Genomic DNA, 25,871 nt, shown 5'->3' on the forward strand with positions numbered 1-25,871 from the left:
ATTAGCTTATAAATTCTCACTTAACGTAGGTGCTTGGATCACAGACGGGCACTAAGCAGTGTTTGTTTACCAGGGCTTCATTTGGATTATTGGAATCAGATGAGCCCTAGTATAGCCAAGGCTAATTAGAATTGACAAGCTCACTCATAGTAATCATGAATGTTTCTTGATGATAGAGGGTGGTGTTAAAGTCTGTCATATTTGAAATGTTACCTTCTTTCTAATCATCTCTCAACATTATAATGCTGGGCATGATTGTATTTCATGTGAACAGAAGTGTTTAACCTTTTGACATTGTGGCAATTGTAGAATATTATTTTAAGGTGAGTTACTTTTTTTTGTTGCATTTAACTCTGTGAAGCTGTATTACTGTGTCTGTTAAAACACCTGATAGTCTAATAAAGAATTGAATGGCCAACAGTGAGGCAAGAGAAAGAATAGGTAGGGCTGGCAGGCACAGAGTACAAATAGGAGAAATCTGGGAGGAAAGAAGTAGCCAGAGAAGGAGGAGGACTCCAGGGGCCAGCCACTCAGCTATACAGCAAGCATGGAGTAAGAGTAAGGTTTACAGAAGTAAGAGGATGGGAAAAGCCCAGGGGTGAAAGACAGATGGGCTAAGTTTAAGAAAACCTGGCTAGCAACAAGCCAAGCTAAGGCTGAGCATTTATAATTAAGTATAAGTCTCCATGTGTGATTTATTTGGGAGTTTGGTGGCGGGTCCCCCCCCCCCAAAAAAAAAAGAGCAAAATCAACAACTACAGACAATGATGTTAACAAACATGTTGGGCATGGTGCAGCATCATGGGCCACAGGTTGGACATCCCTGACACATGATGTCACACCAGTTTAACACTTTTTAGTTGAAAATATTTCAACCTTAGTTTTTTATTTTGGTCAATTTCTGTTATATGTGTAGTTAAAAAAATGTATCAATCAACTTAGTTCACAAAATACTAGCCTGAATTAAGATAATGTAGAAAGAAAATAGTTACCCACAAGTCACTAACTGTAGGTCTGGTTTTGCCTTTAAGATTGAAAGCCGTTCTTTATTTTACTACATTGTTCTAAATTCTTCTGTTTGTCCATTGCTTTTGCAAGGGTCCTCTGTGCTTCACTGTTCTCTTTTATGGTGTCCCCAGCTAAATTTTTTCCATTTGCTATAGGCTTTTCTTATTTTTGCATCTCCCATTATTGTTGTTATTCACCAACTACTGTTTCCACGTAATGATTAGAGGAGCTGCTGCCACCACCATTCTGTAGCTGAGCAAGGACTATACAGCAAGGTGCATGCATGTTTATGGTGAATTCTGATTACCTATGTGCACAGATATCCCCTTATCTTGTAGAAGGGGCTGGGCTGTGTGGTTAGAAGAGGAAGCTTCTAATTATCTAGATGTTTGCCTGTGCATATAAATGCACAAGCAATACACAACTTACCCTGATCTATGTATTGTTTTTAGTTAGGATGATTCACCATGTTTAATTTAATAACTAAATTTAAAAAATTGTTTTCAACATTTTGGTGTTCCTTTTTTAAAAAATTATTTATTTATTATGTATACAGTGTTCTATCTGCATGCATGCCTACACACCAGAAGAAGGCATGAGATCTCATTATAGATGGTTCTAAGCCACCATGTAGTTGCTGGGAATTGAACTCAGGACCTCTGGAAGAACAGGCAGTGCTTTTAACCTCTGAGCCCTCTCTTAGCCCCCCATTTTGGTGTTCTATGGGCTTTTATCCCATCAGTAAAGAACATGCTATAGTGATCCTTTGGTCAGGAGAATGTATTTAACACCTAGTACTTTGCAATACTGTTCATTAGTTGAGGGCTGATCATATCCCAGTTTCTTTGTTGATGACCACATCCATCTGTATTCCTCCCTTTAAACTACACACAGAACTGAACTTTGTACAAGGACAGTGGAATGGAAAGGTAATGAATCAGTATTTGATTTTGAAATGTTTTCTTCCTTTGTTTGAAACTTAGTGCAAATAATTATTAAGTATTTGAAGATTGGTTCTTAATTTTCAGAATTTTAAGTGATCCTTTGTAGTTAGGTGTATTTCTAATTATGTGGCTTCCTTTTTTTAGTATTATCAATTATATAAAATAATGGGTTTCAAGGTGACATTTTTTGTATGTTTTGGTCATATTTCCTGTTGTTACTATCCTTTCTTTTCCCATGACCCTATCTATCTATGGCTGTTGTAGAAGTGTGGATCTGTCTAAAGACAGGCCACTCACCTAGGGATCAGAAGACTCTGCTGTAGCATGAACCTTGGTACTTAACTGGATGGCTGCACCGTGGAAGCCCTGCAGTTTCTCTGCCTTAGTACCTGAGAGAGGGAAAGTATCCTCTTTCATGGGACAAATTGACAAGATGGGAAAATCCTTGAAAAACATCCAGGACAATGTGATGTTAATAATGGTGATAACAAATCCTTATCTGTCCTTTTTAAATACTGAAAATTAGAAACAGTGACCTTCAAAATGAATTGAAACAAAAATTTCAACGAATCATTCTGAAGGTAGTAAACAAAGACAGTATATTTTTAAACCCATTGGGAACTTGTGTTTATTATATATGTAGCTTTTGTAGTAATAAGGAATATTTATGGGAGTAATATCCAAAGCATATCATTTAAATATCATATAATAAGTCTGGGATAGAGAGAAAGTAGATCTGGTATGTTTATGTTTGTCTGTTGGAGGTAGGTAAAAATTATTAGTGATTAAATAAAAAGTCTCCTGTAGATGTAATTCTAAATGGTCTTATTAGAGAGCCAAATAAAGAGTTAAAAGCCCAGAGATCGAGCAGCAGCTAAGTGCTCAGACCACCTTATCTTACCACTCACTGTCGTTGCTTCCCCTGAGAGACCTTCTTCCTGTGTCCTGTCCTTTTATTGCCTTTCTGTTTTGTCTTCTCATTGGCTGTAAACCCAACCACATGACTTCCTCGTCACTGCCTGTCTATACAGACCTCCAGGTCTCTATGGTTGGTACTGAGATTAAAGGCATGTGTCTCCATGCTGCCCGTGTCCTTGAACACACAGAGATTCTGCCTGTGTGTGATTGGATTAAGGCATGTGCTACCACTACCAGACTTCTGCTTAATGGCCTGCTCTTAGCCCTGACCCCCAGGTAACTTCATTAACATACATATAAAATCACATTTCAGCACAAATAAAATATCACCATAGTCTCCAGAATATTGTGAGTAGTATGAGATCATTTGTTTAGAAGAGGTTGCAGTTATGCATGGAAACCAGTGGAAAGCTGTTTCTGGGAGAGCAAACAAAACTGAAGTGTTTTCTTTGGGATAGAGGGTAGGTTCTAGGGTAGAAAGGAACACAACAGTGTTTGGGGTGCAGGGTAGATACTAGGGTAGAAAGGAACACAACAGTGTTTGGGGTGCAGGGTAGATACTAGGGTAGAAAGAAACCACACAGTGTTTGGGGTGGAGGGTAGGTTCTAGGGTAGAAAGGAACACAGAGTTTTCTTCTAAATTGTTTTTATTAAAAAAAAAAAAAACATTATTATTTTTTTTTTAAATAGCACCCTGTTTCATGTAATTTAAGAGCTTCTATATTGACAAAAAGCTATATTTCTTTCAGATGGTCCTGCTGAGGCACCAGTGACCAATGGGAACACAACCACAGTGCCACCCCTGAATGATGATCTGGACATTTTTGGACCAATGATCTCTAATCCTTTACCTGCCACTGTCATGCCTCCAGCTCAGGTAGGCAGTGAACTGTGCTTCTATGTGACCACCACTTCGTTTTGAAAAGCTGCAGAAACTTAGCTTTGAAATCATTGTCCCTGAGCAGTCGCTGATTGAAAACCTGTTCTTTAGGCCAGGGCTTAGCAAACTAATCTTGCAGTTTTGTTTTGTTTAAACAGATAAAGTTTTATTCAAACACAGTCACTCGCGTTGATTTATGGTTTTCACCTACTTTGGTGCTAAGTAGCAGAGATAGAGACTGTTATGACACAGACAGAGATTTCACCATCCTTACAACAGTATTTAGAATGCCTTATGTGGGGTGGGCTGAGACAACCTCAACCTGACCTTAAATCACAAGCGGGTGTTACTAACATTGTCTTTACTTTTACATTTTGGCTTAAATCCTAGAAAATTAAATGTTTGTATTTCTCTGAAGGTAAATTAGTTTTAAGTTAGCCTTAAAATGAATCTTGCTATTTTTGAATGATTAAATAAAAATTGTAATAAGATTTTTAAAGTACTAATGATGAAGAAATTCTGATTTTTTTTTTATTTTTATTTTTATTTTTTTTTTTGGTTTTTTGAGACAAGGTTTCTCTGTGTAGCTTTGCACCTTTTCCTGGTACTCACTTGGTAGTCCAGGCTGGCCTCGAACTCACAGAGATCCGCCTAGCTCTGCCTCCCGAGTGCTGGGATCTGAATTTGTGTGTGTGTGTGTGTGTGTGTGTGTGTGTGTGTGTGTGTGTGTGTGTGACATTATATAGAATTTTTTTCAGGTGAAACATTAAGGCCACTTGCAAAGCCTTCATGCAAAACTATCATTCCCTCCTACATTGGAACACTACAAATAAACAGTAGGTTTTTTGAAAAGTACTTGAGATGCAATTCTCCTTTTCTGTAGGAATATGTAAAGGTTTTAATAACAAGTCTATGTCTCACGGAGACTAATAATGATTTATTATACATATTTTTGTTATGAAAGTTATTGTGTACTTGCCTTGAATTTAACAAGTAAATTTCTTGGAAGTTAATTAGCTAAAATGAGTCATTATCAACTTTGAGAATATAGCAGTAGTGCATGTCTTGGTGGCTTTGGCCCTTTCAGTCCCTACTGCAACCCGTGTCAAACAGAGTCTGAGGGCCTGGAAGATGGTTCATTCAGTCAAATGCTTGCCGTGCATGCGTGAGGTCATGACTTGAGATCCCCAGCACCCACATAGGAAGATGGGCACAGCAGCATGTGCCTGTAACCTCAGCACTAGGGGTGTTAGGGAGACAGGTGATTCCTGAAACCTGGTTGACTGGTCAGCTCCAAGTTCTAACCTTTATGCTTTGTGCATTCTGATGAGTATATCATGGATGGTAAAGGTTTTCTCTTTTTAAGATGTATCATCTGTTCTGAGTGTGTGTGTGTGTGTGTGCGTGCATGCGTGTGCGCGTGCGCGCGCGCACACACGAACTGAAGGAGGCTGATAGAGAACATTAGATTCTCCCAGAACTGGAGTTACAGGGGTTTGTGAGCCACCATGTAGGTTTTCCATAAGAGCAATAAATGCTCTTAACCGTTGACTTGCCTCTCCAGCCCTATATGGTTCGTTTTTAAAATCACATCTTAATTCTTTTCTTGAACACTGCTTATGAACCAAAATAATGCTAGTTGTATTGAGCCCTATAAAATATTTGATTAAAAGAATTGCCTTTTATCCAAACTGCATGATAAGATTAATTCCAAGTACATTTTCAAAATATTGCCTTTGCCAGTAAAATGTATCTTACATGTATGTGTTCATATGAAAGCTGAAACTATGAAGGCTGCTAATTCTGGTGGGCTTTTAGTATATGAAATTGAGCTGTAATTGGGCTTAAGTACCAAGATCATGAGTTACTCTGAACCCTTGGTGTTTTCTAAACATGTGTAAATTCTAATCAAAGATTGGCCCATACATAAATATGGAATAGCCTGGATTTGCCATCAACCTGGAAATAGCTGACGAGAGTGTACATGTATGGAGGGTGGGAAGAGATGGACACAGCACCCCTTTGCTGTCTACATACACACGGGACAGGGGAGACATACCATGAATATGAGAGATTGAATATGTAGACATGCACAAGTGCTGGATGCACAATCCTGCCCTGGATTTCCAAAAGGCGGAAAGCCTGAATTACAAACAACAGCAAACATGGTTTTCTTTCCCCCTGGTGCTGAAATGATGGCAAGTGCAGCCCCAGGAGATCAGCACCTTCAGGTGCTCGCCAGCGCTGCTGCTTAGAATGCCAGTCTTAGCCAGTGTCTGTGTTGTGGCAGATGTTCATATTTACTTACCTGGTATTTAGTCGTGAGATTGTTCATCAGACTGCTCTACTATGAGACCAGAATTAGTGTTTCCCCAACCGTTTGGGATTTTTTTCGTGATATCTCATTCATCAAGAAATGGAAGCCAAGGGGTTGAATAGATTCCTGTGTTGCACAGAGGTGAAGTGTGATGAAAGGATCATGTAGTGATGTCATTTTGTTATCAGTGTTAATAATAAATATTGAGTAGTTAACCCTTTCTTGTGCAAAGCCTTGTGGGTCCAAAGCCTGTCCTCATTTCATAGGAAAGAAGTCAAGTGACTCAGGGGGAGGGGTCCAGTCCATCCGGGAACCATTGTGCTGGCCTCTGGTCCTGTGCTTCTTCAGGAACCATTATGCCAGCCTCCATGGTCCTATGCTTTTTTGGGAACCATTCTGCCAGCCTCTGTGGTCCTAATGCTTCTTCATTGGTAACTAAGATATAGTCAGAGTAAAAGACACTATAGTTTTGGTATTCTATCGTGTCTAATTTTTTACACATTTTAGAGCTTTTGCAAAATAAGACAGCCTTTTCGATGTCTCTCATAAGTCTTGCTAAATTAGTCATAATAGATTCAAAATATGGTTCTGCTTAAATAAGTTTGAATAAAATGCTTTGACAGTAATTTACTGCATAATGTTCTATCCAGGACAGTAAATGTATGAATTTAACTTCTATTGCTACTCAGCTCAATCTGTAGTTTCAGAAGAATGTGAGCCAGCATTTACTAGTCTTCAGGGAATCTTTAATTTTTTTTCATACTTAAAACAAATCAGTAAGGAAGACTGTCAGTTGTGATTATGCAATCATATCTTTGTGTTAGTAGATAAAGGGGAAACTTGTATTAAATATCTAAATTACTTGTGTTGATTTGCTTCAAAATAGCATGCAGGCTGAATATTTTCACTTCTGGATTTGAAGCATTTTAGTGTTGTTAAAGTAGACCTAGAATAGGTGCATAAATGTTTTATGGTGTAGCATTTTGAAAAGTTAAAAGCATTTAATCTACCATTATAGAACCTTTTGCTTCTGCAAGTTATAACATCCTTTATTACAAGTGACACTAGTTCTTGAGAGAAGTGGTGGCAGTCTTCAGACTGTACCTGCATATTGTCAGACCCATTGTGTTCAAGATGTGATGAGCAAAACCTGCTTTGCTCCAGCTGCTAAATATGGCTAGGAAAGAGCTTCAGTCTCCTTGGTTTATGCTAACAGGTCACATTGTGAAACACTGCACCTTCATTCTAGATGCTCTTGGATGGGCTCAAAAATGATCTTTATAGATGTTACTATTTTACCCCTTATAATTTACTCCCAATTTTATATGAATTTTAAGTAATAAATAAGCTGTGCTAGCTAGAAATTAACAGTTTATGTTGACGTTTTACCTAGGGGACAACCTCTGTACCAGCAGCTGCTAGCCTGTCTACCGTAACATCTGGGGATCTGGATCTGTTCACTGAGCAAACTACAAAGTCAGAAGAGGTAGCAAAGAAACAACTCTCCAAAGACTCCATCTTATCTCTATATGGTACCGGAACACAGCAAAGCACTCCTGGTAATTAATGTTAACTCCGCTTCCAGTGAAGACCGTGGTATTATAGAGTACATCCTTTGAAATTGTAATATCAGTTGCATTTTCCTATGGTAGTAAGTAGTGGATGCTTCTCTGCAGTCTATATAACTGAAATGAATGAAGCATTAAACAGTGTAGGATTCACAAAACTTTATTCATTTGAGACTTGACAGGTTGTTCACAAATCACTTAATATTGTTCTACAAGTTTATAGGACATGAATTATCTTTGAAGAATTATTGGAATTTGATTTACATGAAGTTTGACTTTGTGTACACTTTATTTCCTCTTTAGGCAAACAAATAAACAAAAGCAGTCAGAATTATACATACATACATATATATGTGTGTGTGTATATTCATATATATATACACACACACATATATATAATTATATAAAATTATGGAAATGCCTTATCATTATAGTGAAATATAAGCATACAATTCATTCAGTTTTAATCCATCAGACCCTTTTCTCCAAAATAATTTCATCTCATATATAGACTGAAACTGTGTGGCCACTTACCTACTTCCTCATAAAAGCAAATAACCACCTCTCTTCCTGCCTGGTTGGTTTGTGAGAGAGCAGTGGTGTGAGTCAGCAGGAGCAGCATGCAGTCTCAGGCTGTGCATTTGGCTTTCACAATAGATGTCCAACTGTCTGCATTATGGAACTAACAGGCTCTGAAGGTTGAGGTGTGGGTTGTTTTATGACCCCTTTTCTGTATCTAGAGATGAGTGCAGCCATATACAAGAGCCTCTTCTTGATCGGTTTTGTTTTGTTTTTCGGTTTGTTGGTTTGTTTTAATTCATGGTTCTTACAATACAGGTGTGTTTATGGGACCCACAAATATACCATTTACCTCACAAGCAGCAACTGCATTTCAAGGTTTTCCTTCCATGGGCGTACCAGTGCCTGCGGCTCCCGGTCTTATAGGAAATATGATGGGACAGAATACAAGCATGATGGTGGGCATGCCCATGCCCAATGGGTTTATGGGAAATGCACAGACTGGAGTGATGCCACTTCCTCAGAATGTTGTTGGCCCTCAAGGAGGAATGGTGGGACAAATGGGTGCACCACAGAGTAAGTTTGGCCTGCCGCAAGCTCAGCAGCCTCAGTGGAACCTCTCACAGGTAGGGCTCATGAACTGTCTTTCATCTCAAAATCCAAGAAACTATGTGTATATCATGAGTAGTTTGTTTTGAAATCTAATGATGTAGCAAAAGAATTGAATAGAGATAAGTTTGATCAGATCCAAGTGTTTATAGATGTCAAATGAGGTTTTATCAGCTAGATAAATGACTTGTTACTCTCCTTATTTTAAGAGTATTCTGTAAATAAATGTTAGGATATTCCTTTTCCCATTTCAGCCTGTAATAAAGTTGTAATCGTGTACGTGCCTAATCTACCTGTACTAGCTAGAAGTTATCTTTCGCAGCATATGAGAGACATCACATCCTCTTCTGCTACCTGTAAGGCTTACTCAGCTCCTGGGTGGGGTCTTTTAGAAGTCCACTTAGACCAGTCTGTCTCCACTAGTAAGCTTGGATCTTTTTTGCTTAACTCTTACCAATGAGAAAGAAATCCAGCTTCATATTCTCAAAGCACAGTTTAATGAGGGATCAAGGCTGTCTCTGTCATATGGTTACTGCCTGTGATTTTATGAGGAGCATCCATTAGCTCAAGAGTCCCTATGTTATCATAGGGACTGCTTACCTCAGGTAGTCACTGATAAATTCCATGTCTATCTGGGTTAGTTTTAAGCCGAATAGTAACATTTCCATATTAAATGCTGTTCTGACTTTTGTAGCTCTACAGACAAAGGCTTTTGAATTAATGTCCGTGTTAGCATTCCCTTTCCTGAATCATAATGGTCTTGGTTTCTGTCAGACCAGTAGTTTTACCTTCATTGATTTCTAACAAACATTAGCAAAATCACCAAATAGCTTATAATTGTGGTTTATTGGAATACATGAACCACATGTGTATGCACTGGAAACCTCAGAAATTATAAGAGTCAGATGTTAGTAACAGCTTTTCTGTGGCAAAGATGCTGAAGCTCACTCAGCTCAGGTTAATTACAGATGAGCCAGTGAAGAACCACAGTGCTGTCAGCAAGGCCACGAGAGTATCTGTGAGCAAAAGGAAAGATGTGATCTGCCTGCCTTTAGACACATTGGAGTGCTGACATGGTTATTGTGTCGTACAAAAACCCTGCAAAAAGAACACCCTTAACACTGATCGTAGGCTTGGAACTATATTATGGTAAATCCTGCCTTTCCTGTTCCATCATCAACCTTGGTAGTAAGAGAACCACTGGGTTAGCTAAGAGGCTGATAAATATACTGGACTGTAGCCTGAAAGAAAAATACATTAATCTTTTATTTTATAGTGTATAATGAAATTTAATTTTAGCTGTTAAAACATATGCTATATGACCTTTTTAATGTTGTAAAAGTATACTACAGCCATTTAGGATGTTAGTAGAGAATTTCAGGTATTTTGTAAAATGTTAGGGTAATTTTAGGATGTTTTAAATTTTTAAAATTTCTCAGTACAAGAAATACCCTCATGTAGTTGAAAGAGTGATGGACTCATATGCTCACATACAAATTCAAAGATTACTGTGGTGTTTTTTCAATTGTGGTTAATCTTTGGGATAAAAATTTGAGTATAGAAAGTGAATTAAGTATGGGTTACTTCCTAAGTAGTGCTAAACACAGGGAAAAACAAGGAACAAAGCGATTTGATTCAATAGAGATACTTAGGCGTGGTCTACTCCCATCGCTGCTCTGACTCCTTTTCATATTAATGATGAAATGTCTGTCTATAGCTAAGAATCCAGAATGAAGAGTGAACAATCCTCGTAAACTAAGCCTTTTATGTGTTTCACAGATGAATCAGCAGATGGCTGGCATGAGTCTCAGTAGTGCAAACCCTACCCCAGGTTTTGGCCAGCCCCCCAGCACAACAGCAGGGTGGTCTGGAAGCTCGTCTGGGCAGACTCTGAGCACACAGCTGTGGAAGTGAAAAGCTGCAGCAGAGTTCCATCCAAAACCAACACCCGACATTCCTCACTACAACGGCATCTAGTTCCCGTTTCTTCATGTACATATGTGTTTTCTTTTCCCCCATTGTTCACATTAAGAATTACCTGATTGACCGTGTTGGTCTGTGCTGATTAAATTAGATGTGAAAGCAGGTTGAGAAACCATCTTCTGTGGAGGGCAGCTTTGCTCATATTTCCCATGATGTCATAAGCCACATTGAGAAGCTGCTCAGTTAACTTGCATAATCGGTTTTATTCTCAAAATTATAGCTCTAATGTTTGCATATAAGGGAAGTAGTTATCATGTTAGTAATACTTCTAACAGTATAAACCCCAACCCCAAATTAGCCAGTAATCCTGTAGGAAGGTACTGTATGATCCAATGTTTAATCATATAAATAGAATGTAAATGTATCACTGAGCACTGTTTTCTAGTGTATCAAATTCTTTTCTTCATCACTCACTTCACTGTGCTGTTGTTATGATGTGCTTAACAGGGAATGTGGTTAGTGAAAGGAAGATAAACCTGGATGTTACTGTCAAACTTAATGAATGTTTCAAGAATTCAAATTTTTGCTGCCTCTTGTAATTTGGACCTCTTCTCATGTACATAGTGCTATTACGAAGACCTTTTTTCTGCACTATATGCACACAGGGTAACTAAAACAAAGCCACTTTTAATCCTTGAAGGTATGTCCAGGTTTATGACAGTAATTGTGTTTACATTTTATGGTGCCTAGTATTGACAAAATGTTATTTCCCTATATTAAACAGATGAATCCACACACCTTTTTTATTTGTGGGTTTTATTTTCTACAGTGTACACTGCCACCACCTTTCCAAATATTTCATGTTGTGGAGCGAAGAACCGGGACTGTTTAGTTGACAAAGTGCTCATCATCAGGTTCTAAAGCCTATTCCATCACTTATGAGATGGCTGGAGGGAGGGAGCAGCAATACATGAGATACTCAGGTTTTTTTTTTTTTTTTTTCCGTGTCATATAGTTCATTGTACGAAAATCTTCCCAGTTACGTTTTTGAGAACACATGCAGAACAAATGAAGACAACACATTTTGTAGCATCCAGTTAGCTGTTTTAACAGATGTCCATCGGCTGCCAGGAAAGACTGAAGAAAAAGGAACAATACCTGAATGAGCTGCAGCCTAAACTCCAGACTTCCCCTTCTACACCTGCTGGTCTTGGCGGCTACACCTCAATGTTCACTGTGTCCAGGTGGGACTTGGGCTCGTTGGCTAGATTGACCTTCTCTGTCCGAGTGTGCCACACGAGAACCTACGGAGGAGGGCAATAGTTTAAGCAGCCGCACTGTCAACACTTAAGGTCCAGCAGCGTGAGGGAGATGAATAAATACCTACCTTGGTGCAGTTACTAGCTTTTGGTTCCAGTTCTTCAACTGTTGTTATCTGCTTTAGAAAGTCAGATTCTTGCATCCCTGGCTGGGATCCACGGCGCTTAAATACAGCTTTAGGATTGGACAAGATGACTTGCAGACTCACAGCAAAGCCTTTGTATGAAATAAAGAAAAAGAATTATTGGTGTACTTTTTCCCTTTGTAATTGTGGCCACATCATAAAGTACAAATAACTACTATGTGGTTAGATTTTGACATTCAAACATGAATAGGAGCATTGCCTGCATACAGTCTCAAAGAAAAATTAGTCACTGTGATTTTGTACTCTGAGGATATCTAACACAATATGAAGTCAAGTCTGTTGATAATAGAAGGTGAGTTTTAAAAGCTACTAGCTCAGAGAGGTCACCACAGCACCACATTTGATACTCTGAATTATTGCAGCTGAGGAGCGTCAGACGGGATGCCTTAACTATCCTTGTGGTATTGGAGTGCTAACCTAGCCTTCCTGACTGCTTTTGGCATCATTAATGTGTGCTTTATCATCAAGGTCAGCACTGTTCCAAATGACTTGACATTGAGAAGATTGTAGTAAAGGTACTGTGACCATATGAAAAATAAATATTACCTAGTTTAGAATCATTAATTTCACTCTTTAAGCATGAAGGAAAGGAACTTAGAAATCAGTGCAAGCAATATTAATTCATTTGATAAATTTGTTTTTTGTCTTGAGTGTTTAAAATACAAAGGATATCGCTTAGTGGTAGAGCACTGGCCTTGCATGTGTTGAGGCCCCGAGTTCAACCTTCAGCACTGCAAAGACAAGGAAGAATGAGCTCCCTCCAGTGATTTGTTTATATCACAGAACTGTCGCTGTTTAACCTGCTGAAATACATCCCTAATGCATTCCACAGCCAACTCCACATGTGACTGTTTTAGAAGTCTGAAGCCTGAGCCTTTGGTCCTGACAATATGACACTAAATTCAGGCCCTCCAGGGGCTGATGGGTTTAGAGCCAAGCCCCAGGAACTTCCCCATGTGTGTCCTCTGATTGGCAGTGGATTTCTGCTGCTTTTTGGAGAAATTTAACATCAGACAGTAATAGATGAGCTGTGAGAAGACCACATCATCACTCCCATCACCTCCAGATGCCAGACTGGTCAGTCATGTGCCCTGGACCTTGCTGCCTCTTGGAAAAAGTTAACAATTAGCTATGTTCAAAAGTGCTGAGTGAAGCAAAATTAAAAAACAGAACCCACAAAATGGCCTTCACACTCCAGTGTCCTCCACCAATGCTTTATGGAAGCCCACTGTGCATTCTAGTAAGCAACACTACATTTTATGACCAGCCTTTTGGTTTTGACTAGGGCCTTGCATTTGGACACTGGCCAAGTCATTTCACCTTTGTTAACTCTATAATGTCCCCATTTCTTAATCTGCAATGGAAGCAAGAAAACAACCCTGGTATTTAATGTAATTTAATCTAAAGATTCTTCTGAAGCAGAGCACTGTGCAGAAGACTGCAATATGCAAATAAAAATGCCACTGTGTAAACAGTACCAAGGGTTGAGTAGTACCAGCCACCATTCACAGCTGCAAAAATCCTAGTAGACAGGTAAAGGGCTTGTGAAAGTTCTTGGGGGCAGAGCCAGGCCACATGCATGTCACATGACTGATAAGATCTGATGTTTTCATCAGACACAGCTAGGTCAGCACAAGACTTCATTCAGCAGCATAACCAAAGCTTGACATTAATAAAGTGCCTTTTCTCATGAGAGCAAATCAGATTAATGTTAATGATTTCTTGCTTTCTTTCGTGTGTTTCATCCTTTATTTAAGTGGAAGTGTGTCCTCAGTCATACTGGCGCTTCTGGCATATTCTTAACTGGCTTCAAGGCACTGATTTTTATATCCCTATTTTCATATGCACACACAATGATCCAAATTATGCATAAGTAATTCTGAAAATATGAAACCTTCATTGTCCCCTAAGATGTTAAACTCATCATCTGCAGCCACTGAAGGATTCAAATTAGATGAATATTTTCTCCATCTCCCTGGTTCTGGAATATCTCATAGTAAGGTGGAGCTCTTTGGTAAAATGAAGCCCAGACCACAGCCAGTCCTGAAGCTACCATTGTTTTTGTTGGATGCCCTCCCCTCTTGTTCTCACTGGAGAAAGATAGGCACCTGAACATCAGTGCCCTCAAAGACCTCAGGGAGTGGCTTATTCTAGGAGCAAAGCAACCTACTTTCTAACAAAGGGACCAGGAGGAGGGAGGACATAATCCAGATGTTCCTCATTTACCTTAGCTAGCTCTGCCCATTCTCTGTTCAGGAAGCAGGTCAGCAGCCAGCAAGCAGGCATCATAAGGTAAGTAGGTCAAACTGGGTTGCTTTGGGGGAAATCCTCTGTCCTCATGAGATGCCAGGGAGAGCTAAAACAGTCTCTCTTGGAAGCAGGCAGAATTTTTAGCTCCTGACCATTGATTTCCAATCTGCTATGGGTGTCTTGGGTTTTCTTCAGTTTTACAAGTATCTGTGCCTCAAGCATTATATCTTCAGTGACTGATTTAGCTTTAAAGGTACTGCTGTGTCTTTTGAGGTATTAAGATCCTGACAAAAACCATAGGAGTAGGGTTTTCTGTCTGGGTAAGTTAGAGGGAAAATGTGCTATGCCAGTGAAAAGTGACTGTTTGATGTGAAGGCTGGGCTTCCTTAACATCTAACAACGGGGAGGGAGAACTTATTGTCTAATAGGCAGAGGGAAGGGCTTGCCTCAATATACTACATCCTTACTGAGTGCCGGCCAGAAACAAGGTGGGACAGAAGTATCCAACAATCCATTTAATTTCTGGACAAGATAAAACCCCAGGGGAATTGGAGGAGAAATGGTTCTTTGGCTAAGTTTGCTCTTTTAGAGGGCCCAAATTCAGTTGCCAGCACTCATGTGGTATCTCACAATTATCTATAAGTCCGTTCCAAGGCTTCCATCACCCTCTGATTACTGTGGGCACCAGGCATGCACGTGTGTACAAGCAGAGAAAATACTTAAAAAATAAAAGCCAAATGATTATATAAACAAAGCGGTGGTGGTGGTGGTGGTGGTGGTGGTGGTGGTGGTGGTGGTGGTGGTGGTGGTGGTGGTGGTGGTGGTGGTGGTGGTGGTGGTGCTGCTGCTGCTGCTGGTGCTGGTGGTGCTGGTGGTGGTGCTGGTGGTGGTGCTGGTGGTGCCGGCGGCGCAGACCTTTAATCCCAGCACTTGGGAGGCAGAGCCAGGAGGATCTCTATGAGTTTGAGGCCAGCCTGGTCTACAGAGCGAGATCCAGGACAGGCACCAAAACTACACAGAGAAACCCTGTCTCGAAAAACAAAAAACAAACAAAAAAAGTGTTCAGACTTTACAATAGAACTCTCCGAGAATAGATAAATGTCAGCCCTAAAGCTGTCAGAGCTTCTCTGAAGAGGCCACTCCATGGGCAAAGCCACCCCCCATACAAACTCTACAGTCTCTTTTAGTTGACAACTGATCTTGAGGAAGCCATAGCAAGAATCTGCAGAGCAAAAAGCTCTGCTGGTGGGTAGAAGGTCACAAGCCTTCAGTGTGATCAGCTGATGCCTTCAGAAGTCCCAGGGCCAAGTAGAGAACTAAAAAGGAGCAAGTGAATTAATTAGTTACATGACTCAGCTGGGGAGCATTCACATTCTCATCAGCAGGAACACAGCAACCTAATAGTAGCTGCAGGACCTGCATGGAACTTGGAATATGGCTGGCTAGTATAGGGTCAGATCAGCAAGCTTAGATGCTCCTGCCTAAATTTAAAAACAAGCCTTGAAAAGATAAAAGTGCCTCCAAATAACTTGGTTGTGTCCCAGTACAAAGCTCAAAAAAAATTACACATTTATAATGCAGCATATGTTATGTTTGTGTGTTCATATTACATATACATGCATATCAATCAGTACTCAACAGTTTAAAATTCTAAATGTCTCAACCAAAACTGTCTGGTATACAAAGAAGCAGGAAAATAAAATGGCATAACAAAGAAACAAATCCAGAAATGATGTAGATGACAGAATTGTAGAGTATAATGAATATACTCATTAGAGTGTAAATGTTTCATATTCAAGAATACTGAAGAGATGTGAGTGTGCTGTGAGATAAGAAAGCGGCAAAGTCATCTCAATGATAGAAATACAAGGAGATGTAAATTGTCCTGGGTAGAATTAACACGAGACATTAAAGAATAAAAAAGATCAGTAAAGATGAACAAGTGAAACTACTAACATGAAATAAAAACAAGACTAGTGCCAGAGAATTGGAATGAAGCATGAGAGGAAGAAAAAAATATGAAGAAGTCATGACAAAGTTTCCAGCCATCATTCAGTGACGATATATAAAGCCTGAGTAGCCCTGTCAGCCAGCATAACCTAAATGAAGATCACTCTAACCATAATAGCACCTTATCCAATCCTCACACATGATTGGAATGTTATCAGACAAACCGTAGTAGAAGTCATAAACCAATTCCTCCCAAAACTTAAAATAATTCAAATTCTACAAAATATGCTGCCTCTAATGTGGTAGAATTTAAAAGATTCAATAACAGATTAAAAAGTTTCAAATATTTGGGAACAGTAAATTACAGGTTAAATCAAGGGAAGTGAGAAAGTGGTTAGCTGAATACAAGTGAAAACGACATGAAAGTCAGTCTAATGTACTTGGAAAATTATTATTGCAGTATACATGTGTGTGTGCAAGTATTTGTGGGCGATATAACTGTGCACAGGGGTAGAATCCAGAGAAAAACGTGGGGTGTTCTTTCACTCTCCACCCTATTTGGGGCATGGTCACTGAATCTGGAGCCAATCAACTGGCTAAACTGGCCGGCTGCAAACCTATCAGATCCTCCGTCTTCAACCCCCACCCATGCTGGAGTTACAGGCATGTGCCACCACGCCCATCTGTCTACATGGGTGCCAAGGATCCGAACTTGAGCTCTCCTGCCTGAGTAGCAAGCACATAACTCATGGAGCCATCTCCCCAATTCCAAAAATCACTTTTTAAATGCGAGGTGTCTCTATGTTGTCCAGATGCTCCAGTAGACAGGCTTGAGACCTCCTGCCTTAACCTCCTAAGTAGCTGAGACTATATAAAGCAGTATACCAAACATGGCAAAAATAGTTTTCAAAAATATCTTTAAATGCTAAACTAGAAAGATGTCTCACTTTCATAAACTAGAAAACCAAACCCAAGTACTAAAGTACTATCAAACATAAGAGCAGAAATCACTGAATAGAAACAGGAAAGGGATAGAGAGTGTACAATAAAGTCTGTTTCTTTGGAAGAAGAAAATTGACTGAGGTAGTGTGAATGGGAAATGTCTCATGGGCTCAGATATTTGAACTCAGACCCCACTGGCACTGCTTGGGAAGGATTGGGAGGCGAGGCCTTGCTGGAGGAAATATGTCACTAGGGCAGGCTTTTTAGAGTGCACAGCCTTACCCTCCTTATGTAGTTTTCCTGACTTAGAAGATGTGAGCTCTCAGCTTCCTGCTTCTGCCGCCGATCCTGTTGCTTGCTCCTTACCACAGGGGACTCTTGCTCCTCTGGAACTGTAAGACTGAATACACTCTTCTCTAAGTTGCTTCTGGTCATGATGTTTTTTCTTTGTCACAGCAACAGAAAAGTAACTAATACACTAATAAACATCTTCCCATAACTTCTTGAGAAGTAGAATGCAAAAAACCACCAATACTGAAAGAATAAGCTCTAGTAACATGAATAACAAAAAATACTAACTTTATGACAGAGATTCAGACACCTGAGAATATAATAGACATATTGAGAGACAAACTACCAAAGCCACAGCGAACCTAGAATAGCCTAATAAATAAAGTTCACAGTTAAGCCACCTTGCGATACTACTTTATAGGACCAGACAGCCTCCCTGGTGAATCCCAGCAGTCATTTAAATAACAAATAATAGAGGTTCCATACTAATTTCTATTTTTAATGAAAAGGAAGGACTGCTTCTCAAATTATCCTGAAAGCCAGCCTTGCCCTGATACCCAATACTATGCAAACCATTACAAGAAAACTGCAAAGCTCATGAAGAAAGGCAGAAAACCTCCTCAAGCTTCTTCACGTCCACTCCAGCCTTTAAAAGGGCAATAAGCCATGACCATGTATGTTAATCTCAAGATCACAAGGTCATGTTCTGAGCTGTATAATTCACTATTAGAAAATACAAAAGGAAAAGCTGTGTTGATAGATGGTCAATACTCATTTGACAAAACCCAATATCTTCATAACTAAAGGGAGGGTGGTGGCTCTTATTGAACCAATAATGAAGGTGAGCTTTCTCAACTTGATGGGCATCCAAAGGAAAGAAAAAAAGGAGAGAGAAAGAAAAATGGAAGACATTTTACTTCCGGATGCAAAGACTGACTCAAACTCCTGTAGGGTGGAATGAGACACAGACAGTACTCCTTTTATTCAGCAATGCAGTGGAGATCCTTGCCATTGAAATAAGCACACACACACACACACACACACACACACACACACACACACACACACATTTGTTTTTTAACATAAAGTTTGCACAGATGGGTACAAAGTACATTCAATAAAAAGCAAGGCTTCGCTTTCTCACCCAGCAAGTAGCATCAACAGCAGTTGCCACTGTTTTCCTGCTGGACAGCCACCAACTTGGTCTCACCTCCATGTACCTGACCTGCTAACACACTTTGTTCTCTCTCTCTGTGTAGACAGGTCTTGTGTAGATTAAGTCCACTCCTGCTTCCTGCAGCATGGTTTCTGGCAGCAAGGCCTTTATAATCCGATCACAACATATTAATCATTGGCCAGTGGTAATAGACTATCACAACATATTAATCACTGGCCAGTGGTACTGGACTCGACATACATGCTTTTTTAAAATTTATTTTATGTGCATAAGTGTCTTGCTTGCATGTATATCTGTGCACCCCATGCATGCCTGGTGCTTGCAGAGGCCATAAGATGACACTGGATCCCCTGAAACTGGAGTTATAGATGATTGTGAGTCCTGTGGGTATTGGGAGTCGAACCTGGGTCTTTTGGAAGAATTTAACTTCTCTTAACCACAAAGCAATCTCTCTAGCCTCTAGACATGCTCTTTCAATGCTACTGATAGCAATTTCAAAAATCTCTCCATCCACTTAAAAAGAAAAATGATTATTTCAAGTCAAAAATCACACACGCACACGCACACATACACACACTCTAGTCATAGAACTTGTTGGGGAAAAGGAAGATACATGTGGTACTTCTGCCTCTCATAGCTCTTCCTATCAAAGCATACACTGCTCTTGGAATATTGCATATGTAAATTTCAATACTGCTCCTGGTTAAAAAATACACACACACACACACACACACACACACATATACACTATATGTGTACATATGTATGTATGAATCATACACCAGCACACACACACACACACACACACACACACACACACACACACACACACACATACGGCCATTAAAATCGTGTCTTAGTCACTGGGCGCCAATCTTTAAAAGAACTATTCTTTGCCATTGGCTTCTTCTAGACTCTGTAGCATAATCATTTGACCTATAAACATAAGAATTTATTTCTTGGTTGCCAATTATATTTCATTAATCTGTATACTTAACATATGCTAGTACATGTGTGTGTGTGTGTGTGTGTAGGTGCATGTATATATGTGAGTGCATATGTGTGCATGTGCCAGTGGAAGCCAGAGGTCACCATCTTGTTTTTTAAGGGAAAGTCTCACGGTTTAGGAGAACCTGGAGCTTGCTGGTTACACCAGACTGGGTCATCAGCAAGTACCAGAGATCCATCTGTCTCCATCTTCCCAGCCCTGAGGTTTCAAAATGAATGCCACCATGCTTACACAGTTGACATGGCACTGAGGGTCAACCTCAGATCCTGTGTTTGTGAGGCAAGTACTTTATGGACTGAGCCACCTCTCCAGGCCCTAGAATGGCAGAGCTTAACCTGTAGGTAGAAACCCCTTTGGGGTTTGAATGGCCCTTTCCCAGGCATCACATATCAGATATCCTATATATCAGATATTTATATTATAATTCATAACAGTAGCAAAATTACAGTCATGAAGTAGCAACAAAATAATTTTGTGGTTGGGGGTCAGCACAACATGAGGAACTGTATTAAAGGGTCACAGCATTGGGAAGGTTGAGAACCACTGTCCTACAGTGAGTGTCTTTATTACTAAAGACATAAATTACATTTTCAAGTTGGGATATATAACTCCTCTAGCTTTGCAACCTCCCCTGCCCTCAACCAAGATTGTTTTAGCCATTCTGAACTTCTTGCTTTTCTTTGTGAACTGATGGCTCTCTCAATTTCTACAAAACACACAACCACAATTTTGACCGATAATTCTGCAACTATGGATTAGTGTGAAGACTATCACAAACTTCTCTGTATTAGGCCTTTTTTCTTTTCTTTTTCTTTTTTTGAGACAGGGTTTCTTTGTGTAGTTCTGGTGCCTGTCCTGGATCTCGCTCTGTAGACTAGGCTGACCTTGAACTCACAGAGATCTGCCTGGCTCTGCCTTCTGAGTGCCACCCTGTATTAGGTCTTCTAATCCATTAACATGAAGTCATTCCATTCAACTCTTTAGTCTCATTGATTTTAGTTTCCATTGTACAGGGATCTCATACTTCATTTTTTACTATCTTATTATCCTTAACATAACTGAATGAAAAATAACAATGAAAATTTCGTATTTTTGTCTTCTGACTGTTGTATTTCATCTTCACTGTCAGTGTTTCTAAATATAACTGATGGCTTATTTGTTTTAATTTTTGAGATAGGGTCCTTGATAGCTTGCTATAAAGACCAGGCTAGCCTGAAATTCACAGAGATTTGCCTGCCTCTGGCTCCCAGATGTTTGGATTAAAGGTGGCTCCACATGCCCAGCTGATGTCCGTACTCTTGTGTCCCACAACATTGGTGAGCTCATTTGGTACCCCAGGATTTTCTCAAGCGAAACTCCATCACTGATAATTTTACTTCTCCCTTTCCTGTCTTCACCCAACTCGGTTGCTTTTCCCTTCCTTTTCCGTGCCTAATTGCTTTGGCAACATGGTGAAAACAGATGAGTAAGACTTTTATCCTTGATCCCCGAGGAAAAAACTTGGAGGCTTCGGCGGCTAAGAATGTTTTCTCTGAGTTCTTCATAGACGGACACCATCAAATAGAGGCAGTTTCCTTCTACTCCTAGTCTGTTTTTTTAGATTTATTTTTGTTTATGTGTCTGTGTTTAGATATATGAAACATGTATGCAGGTACCCACAGAGGCTGGAGTTACAGATGGTTGTGAGTCACCCAACATGGGTGCTGGGAGCCAAATTTGGATCCTCTGATGAGCTATCTCTCCAGCCCCCTGGCTAGTGTTTTTATCATAAAAAAATATTTAAATTTTGTCAACTGCTTTTTGAATTTTGCATCTATTAACATGATCATATGGCTTTCCCCCCTTATATTCACGTGACATATCAACATTGACCTTTGTATCTGAGCTTGCATTCCAGGGATAATCCTATATGGTCATGTCTGAATGGCCACGACAAGAAGTTTTTAGATTATATTAGTATCTATCTATCTATCTATCTATCTATCTATCTATCTATCTATCTATCTGTCTGTCTGTCTGTCTGTCTGTCTGTCTGTCTGTCTATCTACCCGTCTGTCTGTCTGCCTGCCTGCCTGCCTGTCTACCTACCTATCTAGGAATTTTGCATCTATATATAAAAGGAAGACAAGCTTATAATTATTTCCTTAAGTTACATTTTTGGTATCAGAGTGATACTGGTCTGCAAGATGACTCAAAAATATTTCCTCTCTATAATTTGGAAGTGTCTGTGAAGGATTATTAATTTTTCTTTAAATATTTAACAGAATTCACAAAGTCACCTGCACTGGACTTTGGCTGGCTACTGATTTACTCACTGTTTATTTACAGGTTGGCTCTGATTTTGTTTCTTCTTGAGTCAGTTTTAATAGTTTGATCATGAATTCATTTTCACCTAGGTTCCTTAATTTGAGATACAATTTTTCATAATTCTCTGAATTTTTACAAAGTTTCTCTAAGGTTGGTAGTAATGCTCATTTTATTCCTGAGTTTAGTAATGAGGCTTCTCCTTTTTCTGCTGGAAAGTCCATCAAAAAGTTTTGTGTGTGTGTGCATGTGCATGTGTATGCATGTATGTGTGTGCATGCGTGTGCTCAGAAGATGTTGGTGTCTTTCCCTTGCTTTCCACCTAGTTCCCTTGAAGCAGGGTCTCTCACTAAGCATGAGTCTGGACATTTTCGCCAGCAAGCTCCTGGGATCTCTCTGTCCCTGTCCCCCACACTGGTTACAGGAATTCACAAACATGCTCAAATTTTGCATGAGTTCTGGGCATTTGAACTCAGGTCCTCATGCTGCATAGCAAGTTCTCTTACCTCCCAAGCTGTCAGGGCACCTGCACCCACTTTTTCCCCCAGGGTACTCTTGAGTAAGGAGAAGCAAGAAATATTTAGATAGAAATATAGAGAGGAGAGAGACAGATAGAAACACAGGATAGCCTCCGGAGGGCCTGGATCATTATCCACAGGCCCCTTCTGTCTCTTCTAAAGGGCTGTTTATAGAAATGCCAAGGGGTGGAGCAAAGACCTTCCCCTAGCACAGCCAAGTGCAGACCCTTCCAAACACCTGGTAACCACATGCATGGTCAATTCATCACCTTATGCAGTCTTGCTGTGTAAAGCAAGCTCAGATCTCACTAGGAAACCTTTGTGGGCTCCCACACCAAGCCAGCTCCCTTTGTTTATATTTCAAAAGAATGGTTTGAGTTTCTAGCTTTTTTTTTTTTTTTTTTAGTTTTTCTAGTCTGCATATGGTTTATTCTATTTATTTGGTATTCAATCATTTCCAAATCACCTTGTGTTTAGTTTATCTTTTCCTAGTGTCTTATGGTATAAGGTTATAGTATTAACTTGAGTCCCCTGCCCCCCACAGGCATTTAAAGACCTTTAATCATTCTATTAGCTGCACCCATAGGTCTTAGTATGCTACAGTTCTATTTTCATTCATTTAAAAATACTTTCCAAGTGAATTCATCTTTCACTAACTGGTTACTTAGGAACCAGTTGTCTAATTTCTTATAGGCATGAATTTCACAAACTCCTTGTGGTGTGTGTGCTGATATTTAACTTCATTTCCTGCTTGGTTCCCTTTCTGTTGCTATAACAAAATAACTGGGACTGAATGACTTATAAACAAGTGAAGTTTATTTAGAATGGAGGGTCTAAGGACACAGTGGTGGCAAGGGCATGGTCACATGGCAGAAGGGCAAACAGCAAGCAGGCACACGTGGAAGATACAAACAAGGGATGGCCTTGCTTTGTGACAACCCACTCTGGTAGCAGCTAATCCAGTTTTGAGAGAGCAAGAACTTGTATGTTTTCTATGTCTCCGTAGTTCTAAACCTACCCATCCACATACCACTGCACGACAAAGACATACCATGATACAGGTTCCCCATGATCTGCCATGCCCGGCAAGCAAACAGAACTGCTACCATATTTCCTTCTCATCCACTTTAGAACCCTTTTCTTCTCCTGAAGAGGAATGAAGAGGCACAGTGAACCACAGTGTGGTTGTGGAGGTCCATTCCTCTGCTCTCGAATCCTGACTGGGACCTTATGCTTGCTTCAGGGCATCCCTGACCCTGTCTTTAATTACTGTCTACTTTCTTTCAACTTCTCAAAAACCACTTAGCGATCATTGTTCTCTGTGGGGGAAACCTACAGTACTTCCAAGAAGAACTTTTAAAACTCTAGTCTGAAGACAACAAAAGATGCAATCTTCTAAAGCAACTGTGGGGATGAACATGGATGGAAAACTCAGTCCTGAGTGCCCACTGTGAATTACAGAGCTTTAACTAACTGAATTCTGCAAATACCCATCCATGTTTTCTGAGCAGGAATGCCTTTGAAGTTTAGAGAGGAAGGGACTCCCCTGGTTCAGAAATCTGCGGACACAGAACCTGTGCCACCCTGTGAAGGGCAGAAGCATTGGGCGTGCATGTCAGCCCCACCATTTCATGCTTTCAGGCACTCTTGTTAGGTATTTCTAACTGGCAGTAAAAAAACAAACTGTACATTTAGTTGGGAGAAATCAGGGATTTACATTCTCCATCGCATTGTTAAAATGGCTCACACTAAACCACTCTAAGCCAATCCAGAAAAATAGAGCAGAAAAAAGACAAAGGAATCTGTGTCTAGTTCCAACCCCGGGGTAACGGCAATGAAATCATTCCTAATTTCTTGAGGGGTTCAGGGGCAAAGCATCATGTGTCGTTTTCTAGTGCTCAGTGGGAGCCTCACTGGCTCTGGATTTTAGACTGTAAGGAATTTCCTAATGACCTACTTTAACGATAATCACTTCGGGAGAACTTTTAATTCAATACTCTTGGGTTCAAATCTCACCCCTACCACTTATTATTATTATTATTATTATTATTATTATTATTATTATTATTTGGTTTTTCGAGACAGGGTTTTTCTGTGTAGCTTTGCGCCTTTCCTGGGACTCACTTGGTAGTCCAGACTGGCCTCGAACTCACAGAGATCCACCTGGCTTTACCTCCCGAGTGCTGGGATTAAAGGCGTGTGCCACCACTACCCGGCTTTCTACCACTTATTTAAAGTGACTTTTGGAAGTACTGTTAGTGTGCTGGGCCTCACTCTCTCCCAGTGTAAAATGGAGATGGTTATTTTTGCTCTTCAGTGAGTAGTTAAGCACACACATTGCTGAAGCCGAGGAATGACCAGAATAAAAGGCCTTTCTTTATCCCCTAAACCAGTTCTGAATTACTCATTGCCAAGATTATACTAAATAACATCTTTCAATTTTTAATTTCTTTGGGTCAATTCATTCATTCCAGAAAACCTTTCCAGGTATGGTGGCACATGCCTCTAATCTCAGCACTTGTGGTGGAGGCAGGAGGACCAGGAGGGCGAGGTTACCCTTGGCTACACAGCAAGTTCTAAACAAGGAGCCTTTATGAGTCCAGTGCTTGCTTGTCTCGGCACGGATGGTGGGTGACACTGTGGAGGACACAGTCTTAGCCCTCTGGTAACTCTTAGTTCCCTTAGGAAAACTGAGACGAACAGGGCCACGTCTTCACTGCGGCAGAAGAGGTCGCTGCAAATCCTGTGGACACAGAACAGGGAGATGCAAGGGTCTGGCTGCAGTGAGGGAGGTCTCGGAGAGGGAAATCTGAGGTGGCTCTTGGAGCAGTCTTCACCACCCACGCAGAAGAAGCAGGGAGGCTTGAGCCATGCACTAGCTTGGGCAACTGTGATGGGAGACAAGGCTTTGTCCACCTACGGCAGACCGCCAGTCCTAGGACCTTTCTTGCTCTACAGCAGGTGCTAGTGCCTTGGTGGCTGGTAATCTGTGGTGGTATTGTGTTCCCCGAAATAATGTGCACCCTAATAAACTTATCTGGGGTCAGAGAACAGAACAGCCACTAGACAGACATAGAGGCCAGAAAATGGTTACACTCACATCTTTAATCCTATCACTTGGGAGGCAGAGATCCACCTGGACCTCTGTGAGTTCAAAGCCACACTGGAAACAGCCAGGCATGGTGACTCATGCCTTTAATCCCAGGAAGTGATGGCAGAAAGCAGAAAGGTATATGAGACGAGAGGACCAGGAACTAGAAGCTTTTGGCTGGTTAAGCT

At 40.3% G+C, this 25,871-nt stretch overlaps 2 protein-coding genes across 8 annotated transcripts in view; one reads left to right on the forward strand and one right to left on the reverse strand.

Annotated features, from left to right (window-relative positions):
- Positions 1-11,483, forward strand: part of Smap1 (small ArfGAP 1) — a 102,017-nt gene extending 90,534 nt beyond the window's left edge. For all 7 annotated transcript variants that reach the window (XM_028867999.2, XM_037199638.1, XM_037199639.1 and 4 more), the window contains 4 exons: positions 3,620-3,747; positions 7,461-7,626; positions 8,473-8,780; positions 10,543-11,483. In XM_028867999.2, coding sequence (XP_028723832.1) covers positions 3,620-3,747; positions 7,461-7,626; positions 8,473-8,780; positions 10,543-10,677 — 737 coding nt within the window. In that variant the 3' untranslated portion in view covers positions 10,678-11,483. The remainder of the gene's footprint in view (positions 1-3,619; positions 3,748-7,460; positions 7,627-8,472; positions 8,781-10,542) is intronic.
- A 207-nt stretch (positions 11,484-11,690) lies between these two features.
- B3gat2 (beta-1,3-glucuronyltransferase 2) overlaps positions 11,691-25,871 on the reverse strand; it is an 80,439-nt gene continuing 66,258 nt past the window's right edge. The window contains exons 3-4 of the mRNA XM_028868001.2: positions 12,074-12,222; positions 11,691-11,990 (exon numbers count right to left, since the gene is read on the reverse strand). Coding sequence (XP_028723834.1) covers positions 11,904-11,990; positions 12,074-12,222 — 236 coding nt within the window. The 3' untranslated portion in view covers positions 11,691-11,903. The remainder of the gene's footprint in view (positions 11,991-12,073; positions 12,223-25,871) is intronic.

The sequence above is a fragment of the Peromyscus leucopus genome, chromosome 16_21, assembly GCF_004664715.2.
Source record: "Peromyscus leucopus breed LL Stock chromosome 16_21, UCI_PerLeu_2.1, whole genome shotgun sequence".
In the NCBI taxonomy this organism is placed as follows: Eukaryota; Metazoa; Chordata; class Mammalia; order Rodentia; family Cricetidae; genus Peromyscus; species Peromyscus leucopus.